We start from the raw sequence: 14395 nt of genomic DNA, 5'->3' as shown, positions 1-14395 counted from the left end.
AGACAATAGCCACCACTCAACTCTCCACCCACCTGGAATCCCATTGCTTCCTCAGTGACTTCACGCCCGACTTCTCAGATCCAGCCTTCTATGCATCGACAAGGTGCACAAGACAATAGCCACCACTCAACTCTCCACCCACCTGGGATCTTGCTTCCTTAGTGACTTCACTCCCGACTTCTCAGATCCAGCCATCTATGCATCGACAAGGTGCACAAGACAATAGCCACCACTCAACTCTCCACCCACCTGGAATCCCATTGCTTCCTCAGTGACTTCACTCCCGACTTCTCATATCCAGCCTTCTATGCATCGACAAGGTGCACAAGACAATAGCCACCACTCAACTCTCCACCCACCTGGAATCCCATTGCTTCCTCAGTGACTTCACGCCCGACTTCTCATATCCAGCCTTCTATGCATCGACAAGGTGCACAAGACAATAGCCACCACTCAACTCTCCACTCACCTGGAATCCCATTGCTTCCTTAGTTACTTCACTCCCAGCTTCTCCTCATAACGTGGGACCACTTCAGCATTAAGAGATTCAAATTGGCCTTCCACAATATTTCAGAGGGACCTCTTAACCACCTTAAATACCATTGATTGCCAGGGAACAAAGCTTGACGACACATGCAGCAGCTCTTTTGTAAAGCACTAAATTGATTCTGTCACGCTTAACTAGAAACCTTCCTCTGTAGAACCTCAACTATTAGATTAAAAGGATCAGTGATAGTCATTGTATTATTTTCATGGGCAGGCTCACACACATCTTTTAATTTCACAACATCCACTGCCACCCGTATGCTTCTAATAACCAGCGACACTGAATGTGTTGAGAAGAATTAAGGGGCAAGCATCAAACTGAAACCTACACAACACAAAGAAAACTGTGTCTCAAATAATACACCGATGGGGACCATGTCTAAATGCACCTGATAAAGGCGACCTGACAAAGTAAAGGTCCTGCCATTTTTAAATGGCTGTCATCCATAAGAGCCCCATCTGAAGCTGAACTGATTGGCCATCATCATTCCGGTTGTATACGAATTGTTCGTATTACAACTGTTCGAATGACAATTGACCTTTTCACAATTGACCGAATTGTGAAGGTCAATTGTAACATATATGCGGGGGGAAGCCCCCGCAACCCCCACCCAACCCACACCCGCCCAAAACCCTATATATATATATATATATATATATATATATATATACGGTCAATTGCGAAAAGGTCAATTGTGACCCTTTAAATTCGGTCAATTGTTCATTCGAACAATTGTAAACGAACAATTTGAGTAATACCCATCATTCCACCTGACAAATGCAAGTGTTCGGGGGTAGAGGGAACCTTTTGATGTACAGGACTCCTCTCTGAAACCTTAATTCCAATGATTAGTGCTAAGGAACTTTGCGAGGATTCCAAAGAGTGTTGAAAACCTACCTGTTCACAAATGCCGTTCAACTGCCGGAATCACAGTGGACAAAAGTAAGCAACCAAGTGCCCTATGATATACTATCAGGCAGCTATTGAAACTCAGACGCTATTACCTCTTCCAGCTCTTTGAATGAGTGCTCTGAAATAGCCACGCAGTAGATCCATCTGATGACGTGTTCTTACCTGGACTTCCCGGTCGCCATATTTCTGAGGGTTCTTGCTGCTCTGACACTTTTTTCTCAGCTTCTTGAGTTCCGATTGGCACTTCTCAATAGATTCGGATTTAGCCCGCTGCTCCGCCTGGTACTTTTTCAGTGTTGCCTGGGGAAAGGGAGGAGTGATAGAGGCAGATGGGAGCAGCAGGTGAACACGATTTGGCAACAGGGTGGCATTGTTAACTCACTCTTGGATTAAGTTTGACAACTGAAAGTTGGAGGGAGGGGCGGGTCATATGTCAGGCTCAGGAATTGAAATGCAGGACTGGCTGTATCCTTTGCACCTGCAGTAATTGTCCCTGGTGGTATTTAACCTGGCTGTGCCTGTGTAACTGCTGGAAAAGAGTGTTGCACAGGCAGTGACTGTGTACTGCTGGTGGTAACTACCCCCGGCATTGTTTACCCCGCCAACAATTTCGTACTAGCAGCGATTATGAGTAATTGTGTTACTGCCGGCGGTATTGGCCGACAGAGCGGTAACTTAAGCGCAGCACTTTTGAACTTGTATTATATGTAATAAGTCCCTTTAGGTGCGCGTGCTGGTTTCCTTGTGCCATCAGGGAAATTAGTAGCAGGCTAACACACCCACTACTAAGTTCTGCACACAAAAGTAAAACGTTTAATTACCCTTTATCATTTGTTGGGGATTTTTGACAGTGAAACAAACTGTACGGTAGGTAGAATCTAGCGTCCCAACATGGGGAACGTGATGACCTCAAATAACGTGCAGAGCATCAAATATATGGAAAATCGGAACAGAGTGACGTGTAACACTGAAACGACACAGCGACAAGGCCTACTCACAGTTAGGTACTTGATGTCCAGCTCCAGTTTGTGCTCCAGCTGGGACAGGAGTTCTGAATGGAAAAGTTTCAGCTGCAAGTGGGCGAGACAGAAATGCAATTGTCAAGGGTTACATTGATTTCCGACACATCTGGAGATTCTCTAACAAAGTGATGGGAGAGATGGGGCAGTGTCAGCCCCGAGTCCGTTAAATCCTCAAGCGACTCGGTCGTCGTCCTCTCTGCCCTACAGAGCCAGGGCTTGTGGGGAACCTCCCAAATTCTCATTGAGTCTTAGACCCACACCCTAAGGATCTGTGCACCCAGCATATTATTTTATTATTAAATATTTATTTATTTGTATATGGTTCAAATAACCTTTACAAACAACATTATATGCAATACATGATATACTTCAAATTTGATAATCAACTTCTTTCAATTCATACAAAATTGGCATACAATTCTATTCATGATGATATTAACATAATATAACCCATAAAATTGTTTATAAAATACAGTATACAATATACTATACCTAATATAAAAATTCTGAAATATTGCTAAAACACATTTTAACACAATTAAAATGCACCATTCTCTTACTCTCAGCGACACAATGCAGGACTAAAGTGTAAAACTGGGGTATACTAGATCTCATACCAAATTACCAAGTTAGGCGGAAGTATGCGTTTCGCCTCGAGGCAAGCCAATAGGCATAGGCTATCAAGCTCTGTCCACTACTCATTTACTACTGTCTGATGTCACCCAGGTACTCAGTACAGTAATCAATACCATTCCTCCACCTACGTAACATGTTAAAATCATAGGTCCTAGACCTCTCACAATAAATAATAAACCATTATCAGCAGCCTTATCATTAACGGCCAAGTCTCATGCCTGCCTTGCCATGCTAGCTTCCGCCAAGGCCTTCTCCACCACACCCCAGACACGACACAATGCCATGCTGACGCTTTCCGATTCAGATTGATACAGTGATTCCAGAAATCCTGTTTTATTGATTCCTAATCATGAGCCAACCCACCCAAAAGTGTCCTATAGATTGCCCCTTGTTGTATCCATTGGCTGAGGACATGGCTAGGGGCTTCTAGTTCCCCAGTTCTGTTACACATGTCCTTTCTGCTTCAGGAATCTTAGTTCAGGCTCCCAAAAAGACCAGTAGTGGCAGTTTGTTTGTTGCCAGTTTCAAACGAAATACCTGCATTGCCTCAAGAAACGTTGTGTCTGCAGATAGGAGTGTACAATGTTAGATGCATATTTAACATTCTTGAGTGTTTCTAGGTGGATGAAATTATTCGCCCACACCCATGTACTTTCTTTATTTTTATACCGTTGTTTTATAACAGGCAGCCTGGTCCCTCTGTCAAAGCCTGGTTTCCAACCTATCTTCCCAGAAATTCTGGCCATATGCTGGCCAAAATCTATGTTATTTCCACCATGGAGTGACTCCCCCTTCTTGTGTAGCTACTGGCATTGCGGGTTGGAATTGACTTTTATATACAACTGGCCTTGGCCTATCATCAGTTGTGCCTTCAAAGAGATCAATCCCAGTTCCAGCTGCAGGTACTCTATGGGGGTAGAGGGGCTTGACTTTAACATACGCTTCCAGAAATAACTCTCCAGGCGGTCCAACCACTGGTAATCGTCCATGAATAGGGCAAAAGCATTATTTGTATAAAGTTATATTCCCGTCTAAGGTGTAACCTGCAGTCCTAACTGAGAACTTTCCCTCTAGGGTGGTCAGACGGTGTGCTGTATTACTCTTTGCCTCCTTGATTCCACTGTAGGCCCAATTAGCGCTACCTTCGAGACCCAAGTATGGATAGCTATCCACGTAGTCAATAACCCCTAGACTGGTGATGAAGTTGACGTGCTTTACCCCTTTAGCCGAGATGGTCATCACCTTCATTGTTCCCAGGTTGATTGTATGGTTACCAGTCATTTAGTAAAAAAAAAAAGGTCGACAGGACAAATGGTCGACACCATTTGGTCGAAAGACAAATGGTCGAATGTTTATTTTTTTGTATTTTCACTTTTTTTTTTGGGGGGGGTTTTAGGGGGGTTCCCCCCACACCCCCTTTTTTTCTAAAAAACCCTTTTTTCCCCTAAACGAAAACCTAAAAAATATATATATATATATAAAAAAAAAATTCGACCATTTGGCTTTCGACCAAATTCCTTCGACCATTTGGCTTTCGACCAAATGACTTTCGACCAAATGACTGGACAGCTGATTGTACTGCCATTTTCCTTTGCGTACCTGGCCAATATTTCAAACATAGCACGTGCACCTGATAGTGTATGATTGAACATGACAAGGTCGTCTGCGTATAACATACACGGGACATTACAATCACCTATCCTGGGGAAACAGCCCAAGCCATTTTTAAAGCACGGCGGCATGTCCGAAAGAAGAAACTGGCGCACCCAGCATATGAAGTTCAGGAAGTCACGAAAAACCATTCGAACACAAAGAGCTTTCAGGGCTCCCTTACCTGACAGTGTTGCCACCCGTCTCCCGGGCGGATACAGCAGCACTTCACCGGCTAGTGGTCAAACTTAAGTACTGCAGTGAAAGTATAGCAATTCACTTTGTAGATGTGGTATATAGAGCTTTTCAGTATTCTTAAAGGTGACCATGCTTTAGCTGGGATGGGTTCCCTCTTCTTTTCATCCCTCCCCGCACCTTATTCTCGGCCTCCAGTATTCCTGGTATATTTGTGTTTGTGTCAGTTACTTGTATAACCTAAAATGTAATTTGTGTTACCCTTCCTCCCTTCACTGCCGCCCCATTCTTGCTTTGGGTGCTTTTAACTGGCCTCCTCACAATGTAGCCCGTTATAAAAGCAAATGCATGAAAATAAGCACACGCCAAACCAATGTCCTTTCTTGCAGATCAGCATAGACATTACACGAGGTGAAAGGCGGCTATCCTACCCAGTGAAGGGCTACCGGGCCTTTTCAGGGTACCAGTGGTTAGAATGCCATGAACTCATGCCAATCAGGCGGTAATCGATTCTGAGCATGACACTGCACATCTGGCTTTGGTTGTGAGGATATATGAGAAAATCTAGTGAAGGTGAACCAGCAGAGGAAAATATTGTCGGGCAATACATTCTGACATACAGTGTGGAAAAAAAACAAGCAGGTGTGTCTTTTGTGTAGGACGAGTCGGGCATTTGCCATGCACTGCCTTCCTGTTCATAAAATGGCACGTAAATGTTTGTTTTTAACAGGACTTCAGCGCAAGGGACAGACATAAATCAAGCGTCTGAAGGCACACTTGGTTAGGACATTTTTATTACACCAACAGCACACATTTACAGCTGCAATTATGCCATAAACTCTCATATGAATTGTTTTGAAATAACACTGGCAGGCCAACGTTTTAAATTACTGACTGATAGAGCTAGCTCAAAGGAGGATGTGACTTGGGCAGGTTGTAGGTGTGAATTGCTACCGAGATTACCATGACCATGGTCAGTCAATGGGTGGGTAAATAATCAAACAACGCCTACAAGCAGTTGCCCCGCCACACTTCATCTCCCTACCAGCTGCACGCCAATGCAATAGTTTTGGTTTGTAGTTGATGCTTAATCACCACCTTACAGTCAAAACGAATTAAGTGTAATGTGTTCTGTGTTAATAACTACACATAGTGAAAGCTGCTTTTTTCACTATGATTGCTTTCAAATACCAACAGAAGAAAGAGAAAACTTTATTTTGTAATGCCAAAGTTTACTATAATGTCTACAATAAATAACTATCACTTGATCATTCTTTGAAAACCTAAACAAAATATTGGTATATAATAGGATTTGACAGATATGCAAGTTCATAACTATAATGAACTGCAATCTTGGAGTACATAATAAACAAGATTAGTGTGATATTAAACTGTGTTTGTAATATTGTTTTATTTATAGGTTGTACCCATTTTAGGTATTTTAAGGTTTTAAGGAATCTTCTCAAACAATGATCATTACTGCAATTTCTAAAATCTGTTCTACTTCATCCACAAATGATTAAGACTTAAAAAAAATATATTTAGACCATACTCAGTTTGTGGAACCAAATGTACTTATTCATACGAAAATACTTTTCTCACAGACATAATTCTGCAATGTCTGACTGCAATTAAATCCTGTGCATTTAATTCTCTAAAAATGTCTATGCTTTTGGGGCTTGGAATGCTCACAGCCCCATATGGGAAAACATTCTTACTCTGAAGGCGAGTTTCTGGCCTGAGCCCCAACTCTTCTGAAATGTGTATATGGTCCCAGTTCTGAGGAGAGGAATCATTATCCCTGACTGGCCATTTTTTCGGTGTGACGTAATTTCATCGCCGGATGCTTTTTCGCAGGGTTTCTTGCTGCGGATTTTTGTTTGAAAAAAATCATCAAATTTTTTGGGGGGGGTTAAAAAATTATATAAATTGGGTGTGGGTGTACGGGGATATAAAAATAATTAAAGGGGATGGGGTTTGGGGGCGTAACCCCCCCAAAAAATAATGCAATGTTTTTTTTCGAAAAAAAATCTGCAGTAAAAAACCCTGTGATGAAACAGCAGGCGATGAAATCACATGGAACCTTTTATTCTTACATCCAAATCCTGAGGCTGTACGAATGAGTAAAGATGGTTGGTTAGAAACACTTTAATGTTAGGTTGCGTGAACAATCAATTCAGCAACAAGCTCAGGGGTACATTGTGAACTTGGTGACTCAGGCATGCAACCATTTTATCACAGAACTATTTGTCAAATATAAGGATCTGTGGTCCTTCTTATGTTCCAAACATACTTTGATGTCATTCAAAGCAACCAGGAGCCCGTTTTGGTGCTGTTTGTTCCTTTCTGCTTCTTCACAGGGATATTTTAAAAGAATACAATAGATGTGTACCAGACAGTCCATCTTAAAATGACAACCGAATCGTTTCTATGGCTTTCATAAGTGTTGATAATGTGCTTTGCAAAGTAAGACAAGTGTAAGGTTCTCCTTGTGACTACAATATGCAATGGAAATGATCATTAGATATGGTCATTGTCAAACATTAAAAAGAGGACATTTACAAAGTTACTACAACCAAAGATTTGCTTTTTTATAGTTTCTTTTTCCAAAAATACACACAATTTAGTCTCGTTAAATGTCTTTCTTTCTTGGACAGGTCATGCTGAAATTAACACCAATGTTCTGTTTCTTCTGTGAGCGCGAAGGCAATGTATAATTGTGTGCGCTGGTCATAGACTCTGCGCTGTTTCCCCTTCACCTACCTCATACAATGTGTCTGTCCCTAGTGTGATAGAGAGACTTGTGCAGGACACACACAGTCACAATGTATGTCTCCAAATAGCTGGCTGGTCCCCGCCTCAGGGAATGATTCTCTTGCTACTGCTCCCATCACACTGCACCCCCTTCAAGATATCTCGTTTTTCTTCTGGTCATGCTGCGCTCAGCAATGGCGAGGTGGCACTAGCAAACACGCACCTGACAACGAACCTCTCTCCCACAGTGGGGGAGGGGGAGAGAGAGAGAGAGAGAGAGAGAGCAAGAGAGAGGAAGTGAGAGCAAGAGAGAGGGAGATAGAGAGAGGGACGAGAGAGTGGAAGGAGAGAGATAGGGAAAGAGAGAGAGGAAGAGAGAGGGGGGGAAGGGAGGGGTGCGAGAGAGAGACAGGAGGAGGCTGAGGAGGAGGGAAGGGAGAGAGAGAGAGATAGAGCAGCATATGATGTGCCCGGTACAGCTAGTAACCACGAGTCTCATTATATATTAAAGGGCAGCTATTATAGAGTAAAGGTGCATCCTGTTTACATAGGCTTTTCCCTACATTCTAATGCTAATAACCTTTGAACCAGTGGACGGATTTGGATGACATTTTACAGAAGAAAAGTTTGCTCAGTGCCCCTTGTTAAAAAGAGGAAACGTTATTAAGAACATTTTTAAAAAACGCTGTTTTTGGAAAAGTCGCATTCATTTTCCCATCGAGAAAAAGAGCTTTGATAGAACACCCGTCATGTGAAAATGAAAAACACTCGATGGATCTGAACCAAAAAAGAAACAACTCGGGTGAATAGTGCTGCGGATGTACCTTTTAATCATTTTGGGTAAGACCGTCCAGAAGTATTTAAAATATTTTGCTACTTAAAAACGTACATTTATCTTTCATGGTGCTTTGCACTAAAGAGGCTGGGAGCCTTTTCAAAAATGAAAAGTCGCAATTTTTGTTGCTCAATGCCAGCGATTCCAGTGTTAATGCCAAGGGAGAAGAACATTAAATGTGCTCATAATGATATATGGAGGAGCCAAAGGGTTGCATTCATATCATGCTGCAGGTGAGGGGTAGGGTAAGAGGACTACATGTGCACTGGGGGAGATTGGGGTGGGCTAGAGTGCCAATTCGTCTGAAAACATATTAGGCTTATCAGAAGAATCCCACAGGAATCTCACGAGATTCCTGCAGCATACAAGGCGATCAGAAAAGAAAACGCGTCAAACAAACCGAAGAGTGAAAAGGGTAATGGGCTTTCAGAGAGGTAAACGGGGGGGTAGATGGGGACAAGACAACAGGAGGGTGACACAAGGTGAGTGTCAGGGAGAACGGGTTGAGACTTTTTACTTTTCAAGTGTTTTGCCATTACTGTGGAAATTGGCAAATGTTGTGTTACCACAGGAATCGGCATACTCTGCATTATCGCAGGAATAGAAGACATCCGCATTATCTCGAGGGTAAAAAAGAGGGTGAATAAAACTCTATGGACCGCAGGGAGTTGGTGATAGTTTTTCCATCTTGAACACAGGCGGGATAAGAGCCACTGGGGGGTGATATGTTTTTTTGTTGTTGTGATAATTAGTGGCACATGTACATTCCATGGTGGCCACCTTGCAACATTCTTTTCTTTCTGTGAAAGGGACGAAAATACTTTAAATTAGTGCTGTCCCATGTGCTAATGGCATTAAGCGCCCGTTCCAATGGCTTGAACGGGTGGTAACAGCCTGGGACCGTCGTTAAAAGCCCTGGGCCGCCGGCCGTTACCACCAGATCCAGCCCTTGGCATGGGTGCTTAACGCCATAATAATATGCAAACTTTTACAATGGTATTGCAGGCTGTCGTGTATTATATAGCACTTCATCGAGTCCTCGTACTTCCAAGCACTGTAATAATCGATGTTGTTATTACCCAATGTTAAGGTACTTAATTCGTCTAACTCGGAAGTATAAAGAGCTCAGTTGACCAAGCGGGTATCGAACCTGTGTTCTGCATTCTGGACATATATGTCTAGGGTATGCTCTTAGCACGCTAAGCTATCTGGCTGGCTTATGTTTGGCAATGTTTACCATAAGGACAGCTGAGTTCACACTTGGTCACAACAAAGGATGATGGCTAGTAATGGAATACAGGATGTTTAGGCCGTTTTATGATCGGTTATACACTTGGATTTAATTCCAGATACGGTTGGTTGATGCTTGTGATGTTAAGTTAGAAATCGTGTATACTGCAGCAGTTTCGGAGCACTGAAGATTGTCTCACAGTTGATGTATTTTTCCACTGACGCGGTAGGCAGATCATAGACTGTGGGGGAAAGTAGGATGGAAGGGGTGCAGCAGTCACAAAAAGCTGGCTCAGATAAAACAAACAAGGGTTTAAAATCGGGATAGGGGAGGTGAAAGGAATAATGATAGTGTTTTTGATAGTTTAGATGCATGCCGATCCAGCCAAAGTGGATCATAAATCAGGATTGAAGAAATGAAGACACAAATTCTGAGCCGCAGTGAAATATTGTAGCAAAGGGCCAGTGCTTAATATTCACCCCAGAGATGTTGTGAGGCCCTCCTGCAGTTGTTTTTTTTTTCTAGAGGGCGGCAACCATTTCACTGCCGCACCTCTGGTTCGGTGGGAATGGCCCAAAAGGGAGTCTGATGCATCCGCCATCTTCCTTTTTCAAGAGGTTCTGCATCTGTCAGAAGAGACCCTTCCACTAATTCCGCTGTTGGGCACTCTCTGTTCAAGAGATTCTCCTGATTTCCCACATGAAAAGCATTAATACCTTAGCAGTTTCCACTTTATGTGGAAACTGTGAATGGGTCTCCACGCAGGTTAGTAATGGCTGATTTGCTAATGGCGCTATTGTTGGGATATTACTGCACAATACGTATGTAATGTGCCTTGTGACTGCAAACATTAGTGGATGAGGACAACAGGCAAAGCTAAGGCATGCAAATGGAATCAGCATTGTCAGATATGCTGTTTTACCAGCTTGTGTGTTCCACACAGGGTGTTCTGATGGATTAGATCGTCAATATTTTATGTTATGTAATGTCATATGGCATTTGTACAGCACCTACTCCCAATGTTAAGTGCTGTGGTGATGAACTGCCTTGGGAGGACCGTAGTCCGAGATGTGAGATGTGAAGGAACGATTTCTAAAATGCATGCGTGCATGTTCTTAGCCAGCATGAAGGTAGGTGGAGAGTGGGTAGGTCCCTAATAGCAGCCCATATTTATCACATGAGAGGATAGATGCTGTGACAGATTGCCAGGGGAGTAGGAGAGTCCAGGAGACAGATTATATGACCAGCGGAACTGAACGTTATTCTGGGACTCAGCTGTATTCTATTGGGGATGGTGATGAGTATTTGGGTGGGTGAAGTCTGGGAAGAGCGGTTAGTGAGGCAAGAGGACAGCCAATCCAGTGCCCATTCCGAGATACCAAGGATATCGTGGAGCCTTTGTATGAGGATGGAATGGTTGACTGTGTCAAATGCAGCAGAGAGCTCGAGAAGGATAAGGACAGCTGGGGAATTGGAGTCTAGAGATGCAAGCAGTTCTTCCCGGGTGTTCAGAAGAGCCTTTTCCGTGCCTCTTGATGCTCGGAATCCGAATTGATGGTCGTGGAGACGGCCAACAAGTTCAGTGTGAGAAATAAGTTGGGGGAAGGCCAGCTTCTAAAGAAGCATCCCTAGAAAGGGGGTGATGGGGATAGGGCGATAGCTGGCGGGGCAGGAAGGATAAGAGGAAGGTTTCTTTTAGGAGTGGGCACACAAGGGAGTGCTTGAGGGGGAGGGGAAGATCCAGTGATAAAAGAGTGATTGCAGAAATCGGTGAGAGCAGGGGCAAGAGAGACAATGTTATCCTTGATGGTCCTGGGTGAGCAAGGGGAGACCTGTTTAAAAGAGACCTTCATGGAGCGGACAACTCTGGCAACTTGCTTAGGTGTGACAGGAGAGAAGGAGGGGAAGGAAGAAGGAGATGTCCTGTGTTTTGTTGGCAAAGTGAGGGGCCAATGCATTGCAGAGGGCCTGGTATGGAGAAGGGGAGGAGGAGACTGCAGAGGGGTTGGCTGGTTCCCTGCAGATTTTGAAAAGTTCAGCAGAGTTATTGGATGCGCCTGAGAACCGTGCCTGAATATGGGCTCTTTTCTTTGCACAGATGGTGAGTCTGTATTGCCTTTGGAGCAGGCGGCAGGCCAGCTTGTCAGAGATGAGCCAGAGATTTGACACTTCCGTTCTGCTGCCGTGCACTTTCGTTTCAGGGCTGAAAGTTCGGTGTCATACCAGGTGTAATGCTTAGAGGCAGGTTTCAGATGGATCCTCATGACTGGGGCAAGAATGTCAAGAGTGTTGGTGATGGAAAGATGGAGGTTGCGGAGGGTAGAGTCAGAGGTGGAGGGCTCAGGGGGGTGAAGGCGGATGTGAAGGCAGCTGAAGTGACTCATTTCATAGGGCGAGTGGTAGTGAGTGAGGTTGGAGCGGCTTTTGGGGGGCAGTCAGAGGGCCAATGGGACCCAGATGGGATGTGAGGAGAGAGTGGTCTGTACAGGAGAGAGGGGTGATTGTTGGGGTCAGAGAGAGAGGTTAGAGTGAATGAGGGCATCTAAAGTGTGTCCAGCTGTGTGGGTTGGCCCAGAGGGGATAATGTTGAGGGAAAGCGAGGAGCAGAGGTTAGTGAATAGAGTGGATGCAGAAACAGCAGAGTCCAGTTGAATGTTGAAATCACCCGGGAGGAGAAGTTTAGAGGTGGAAGGCAGTAAAGAAGAGCAGAAGTCGGCCTATTCAGAGAGGAAAAGGGAGGGGGTGCCTGGAGGCCGCTAGATGGAAGCGATGGTCAGGGTGGAGGTGGGAGAGGTGACCAACTTGAAAACCAGTCTTTCAATGGTGGAATAGGTTTGGGTAGGTAAGATGGAAGTAGGAACCCACTCAGGGAAGATTAAGGCAACCCCCCACCAGAGCGGTGAGGTCGAGGCTTGGTGATGATCTTGACAGCCATCAGGAAGGAGAGAGTCAAAGGCAGTGACTGAGTTGGCATTGAACTAAGTCTTGGTAGTGAGCGAGAATGTTGAGGTCAATGTCTTCAAGAAGGAAACAGATGTCAGAGGCGTGTTTGTTGGCTGAGCAGGAATTGAGAGTCGTCAAGTGGAGGTGATCTGAGCTTTTAAAAGATTTCTGAGGTGGGGTACAGGGTTGTGGTATGCCATTCAGAGGAGGGAGGGAGAGGGAACAAGGGGGAGATGTAGGCGATGGAAAGAGGTTAATGAGAGAAGGCAGGATGGGGTCAAAGAGAAGGAGGTTGGGTTGAGGACCCTGAACTAGAATGGTGCCAGTGTCATAGACATTAACAAAGCAAAAAGAGGATGTGAAGCCAGCCAAAAGGACTTCCCACTTGGTGCCACCATTGATAGAAGTATGTGATGTAGGAGAGAGAATGGAGATGAGATGGGGGTCCAGAGATCAGGAGAGGGGACACATAAAAGGATATCAGTGAATACCTCTCTAGAGTTAGCACTGACATATGTGTCTGCAATCGGAAGTCCAGGGTTTATAATCAGGATATATTTTTGTGCTTTTTCCTGCCGGACCTGATAAGAGAAGCAGGATAGGTGATAGTGTAGCAGTTAGAGAATATGGGAGAGATGGAGAGAGCCATAGGAAGGCAGAGGTTTAGCCAAGGAGTGAGGGAGGAGTGGCAGCACTGCACAGTTCTGGTTAAACTCACATAGACCTAGTGGGTTGAGTAGGCGCAAATAAGAGAAATATAGAAGGAATAGAATTACAGTGGAAAGGTAATACAGAAATGTATACATTATACACACATAAAACCACATTTAGGCAGCAAAGCAATGGAGGCAGCAAAACACTAAGGTGCACAGGTAATGCTAACATGCCAAAAATCTGATTTTAAAGCAGATCAAGATTCCGATTTTAAAAAGAGAGGCAGCAAACAAAGCAATCAGATGTCGCACAGGTAATGCTAAAATGCCAACTTTTGATTTTTAAAGCACTTCCAGATTCGATTTTAAAAATGGAGGCAGCAAACAATACAAGCAGATGGTGTACGGGTAATGCTAAAACGTCAACATTTTCAGTGATGAAGACGATATTGAGGCTTTCAGATGAGATGAGGCTTTAAATGTTGTAGCTATTTTCTGCGACGGACCTGGCATTGATCAGAATGGCCTTTAGCATGCTAAATGGTTGATTGTTTGAGGTATTCTGTGTAGAATCTTGAGGGGACATCGCGGGGAGTGGGAGCTTATAGATGGATGGGGTTGGAATGATATAGATGTTGGAGGGGATGAAGGCTGATGTGGTGATGTGGTGGTGCAGGGGAGGGGCGGGGGACCTGCTAGGGGAGGTCTGGTGAATGACTCGAGTATGTAGTGTGGTAGAATCCGACGGAGAGATTGGGTGCTAGGTTCGAGATGCATTTGAAGGTGAGGTGTCTCTCAGGGGTGGACTGTGGTTTACGGTGGAGAGAGTGGAGTTGGTGGCCTTGCCCCTTGTTGCTGTGTGTATAAAGAATTCTTGCAAGGGAGGAGTCCTCTGGGTAAAGGTGGGTCTAGTGGTTACTAGGGATGGGAGTGTAGGTGGGCTGTGAGGAGTGGAGACCCTCATGTGAGGTGTGAAGGTGGATGTGGATTCTCTGGTGAATAGTGGGTTGAGAGGAA

General features: G+C 44.3%; 1 protein-coding gene across 3 annotated transcripts in view; it reads right to left on the bottom strand.

Moving 5' to 3' along the window:
* LOC138526452 (BAR/IMD domain-containing adapter protein 2-like) overlaps positions 1-14395 on the bottom strand; it is a 451265-nt gene that overhangs the window by 163033 nt on the left and 273837 nt on the right. For all 3 annotated transcript variants that reach the window (XM_069637240.1, XM_069637231.1, XM_069637221.1), the window contains exons 5-6: positions 2458-2529; positions 1622-1759 (exon numbers count right to left, since the gene is read on the bottom strand). In XM_069637240.1, coding sequence (XP_069493341.1) covers positions 1622-1759; positions 2458-2529 — 210 coding nt within the window. The remainder of the gene's footprint in view (positions 1-1621; positions 1760-2457; positions 2530-14395) is intronic.

Source organism: Ambystoma mexicanum, chromosome 1q, assembly GCF_040938575.1.
Source record: "Ambystoma mexicanum isolate Mex_15411 chromosome 1q, UKY_AmexF1_1, whole genome shotgun sequence".
Lineage (NCBI taxonomy): Eukaryota > Metazoa > Chordata > Amphibia > Caudata > Ambystomatidae > Ambystoma > Ambystoma mexicanum.
This window is presented reverse-complemented; position numbering and strand designations above follow the sequence as displayed.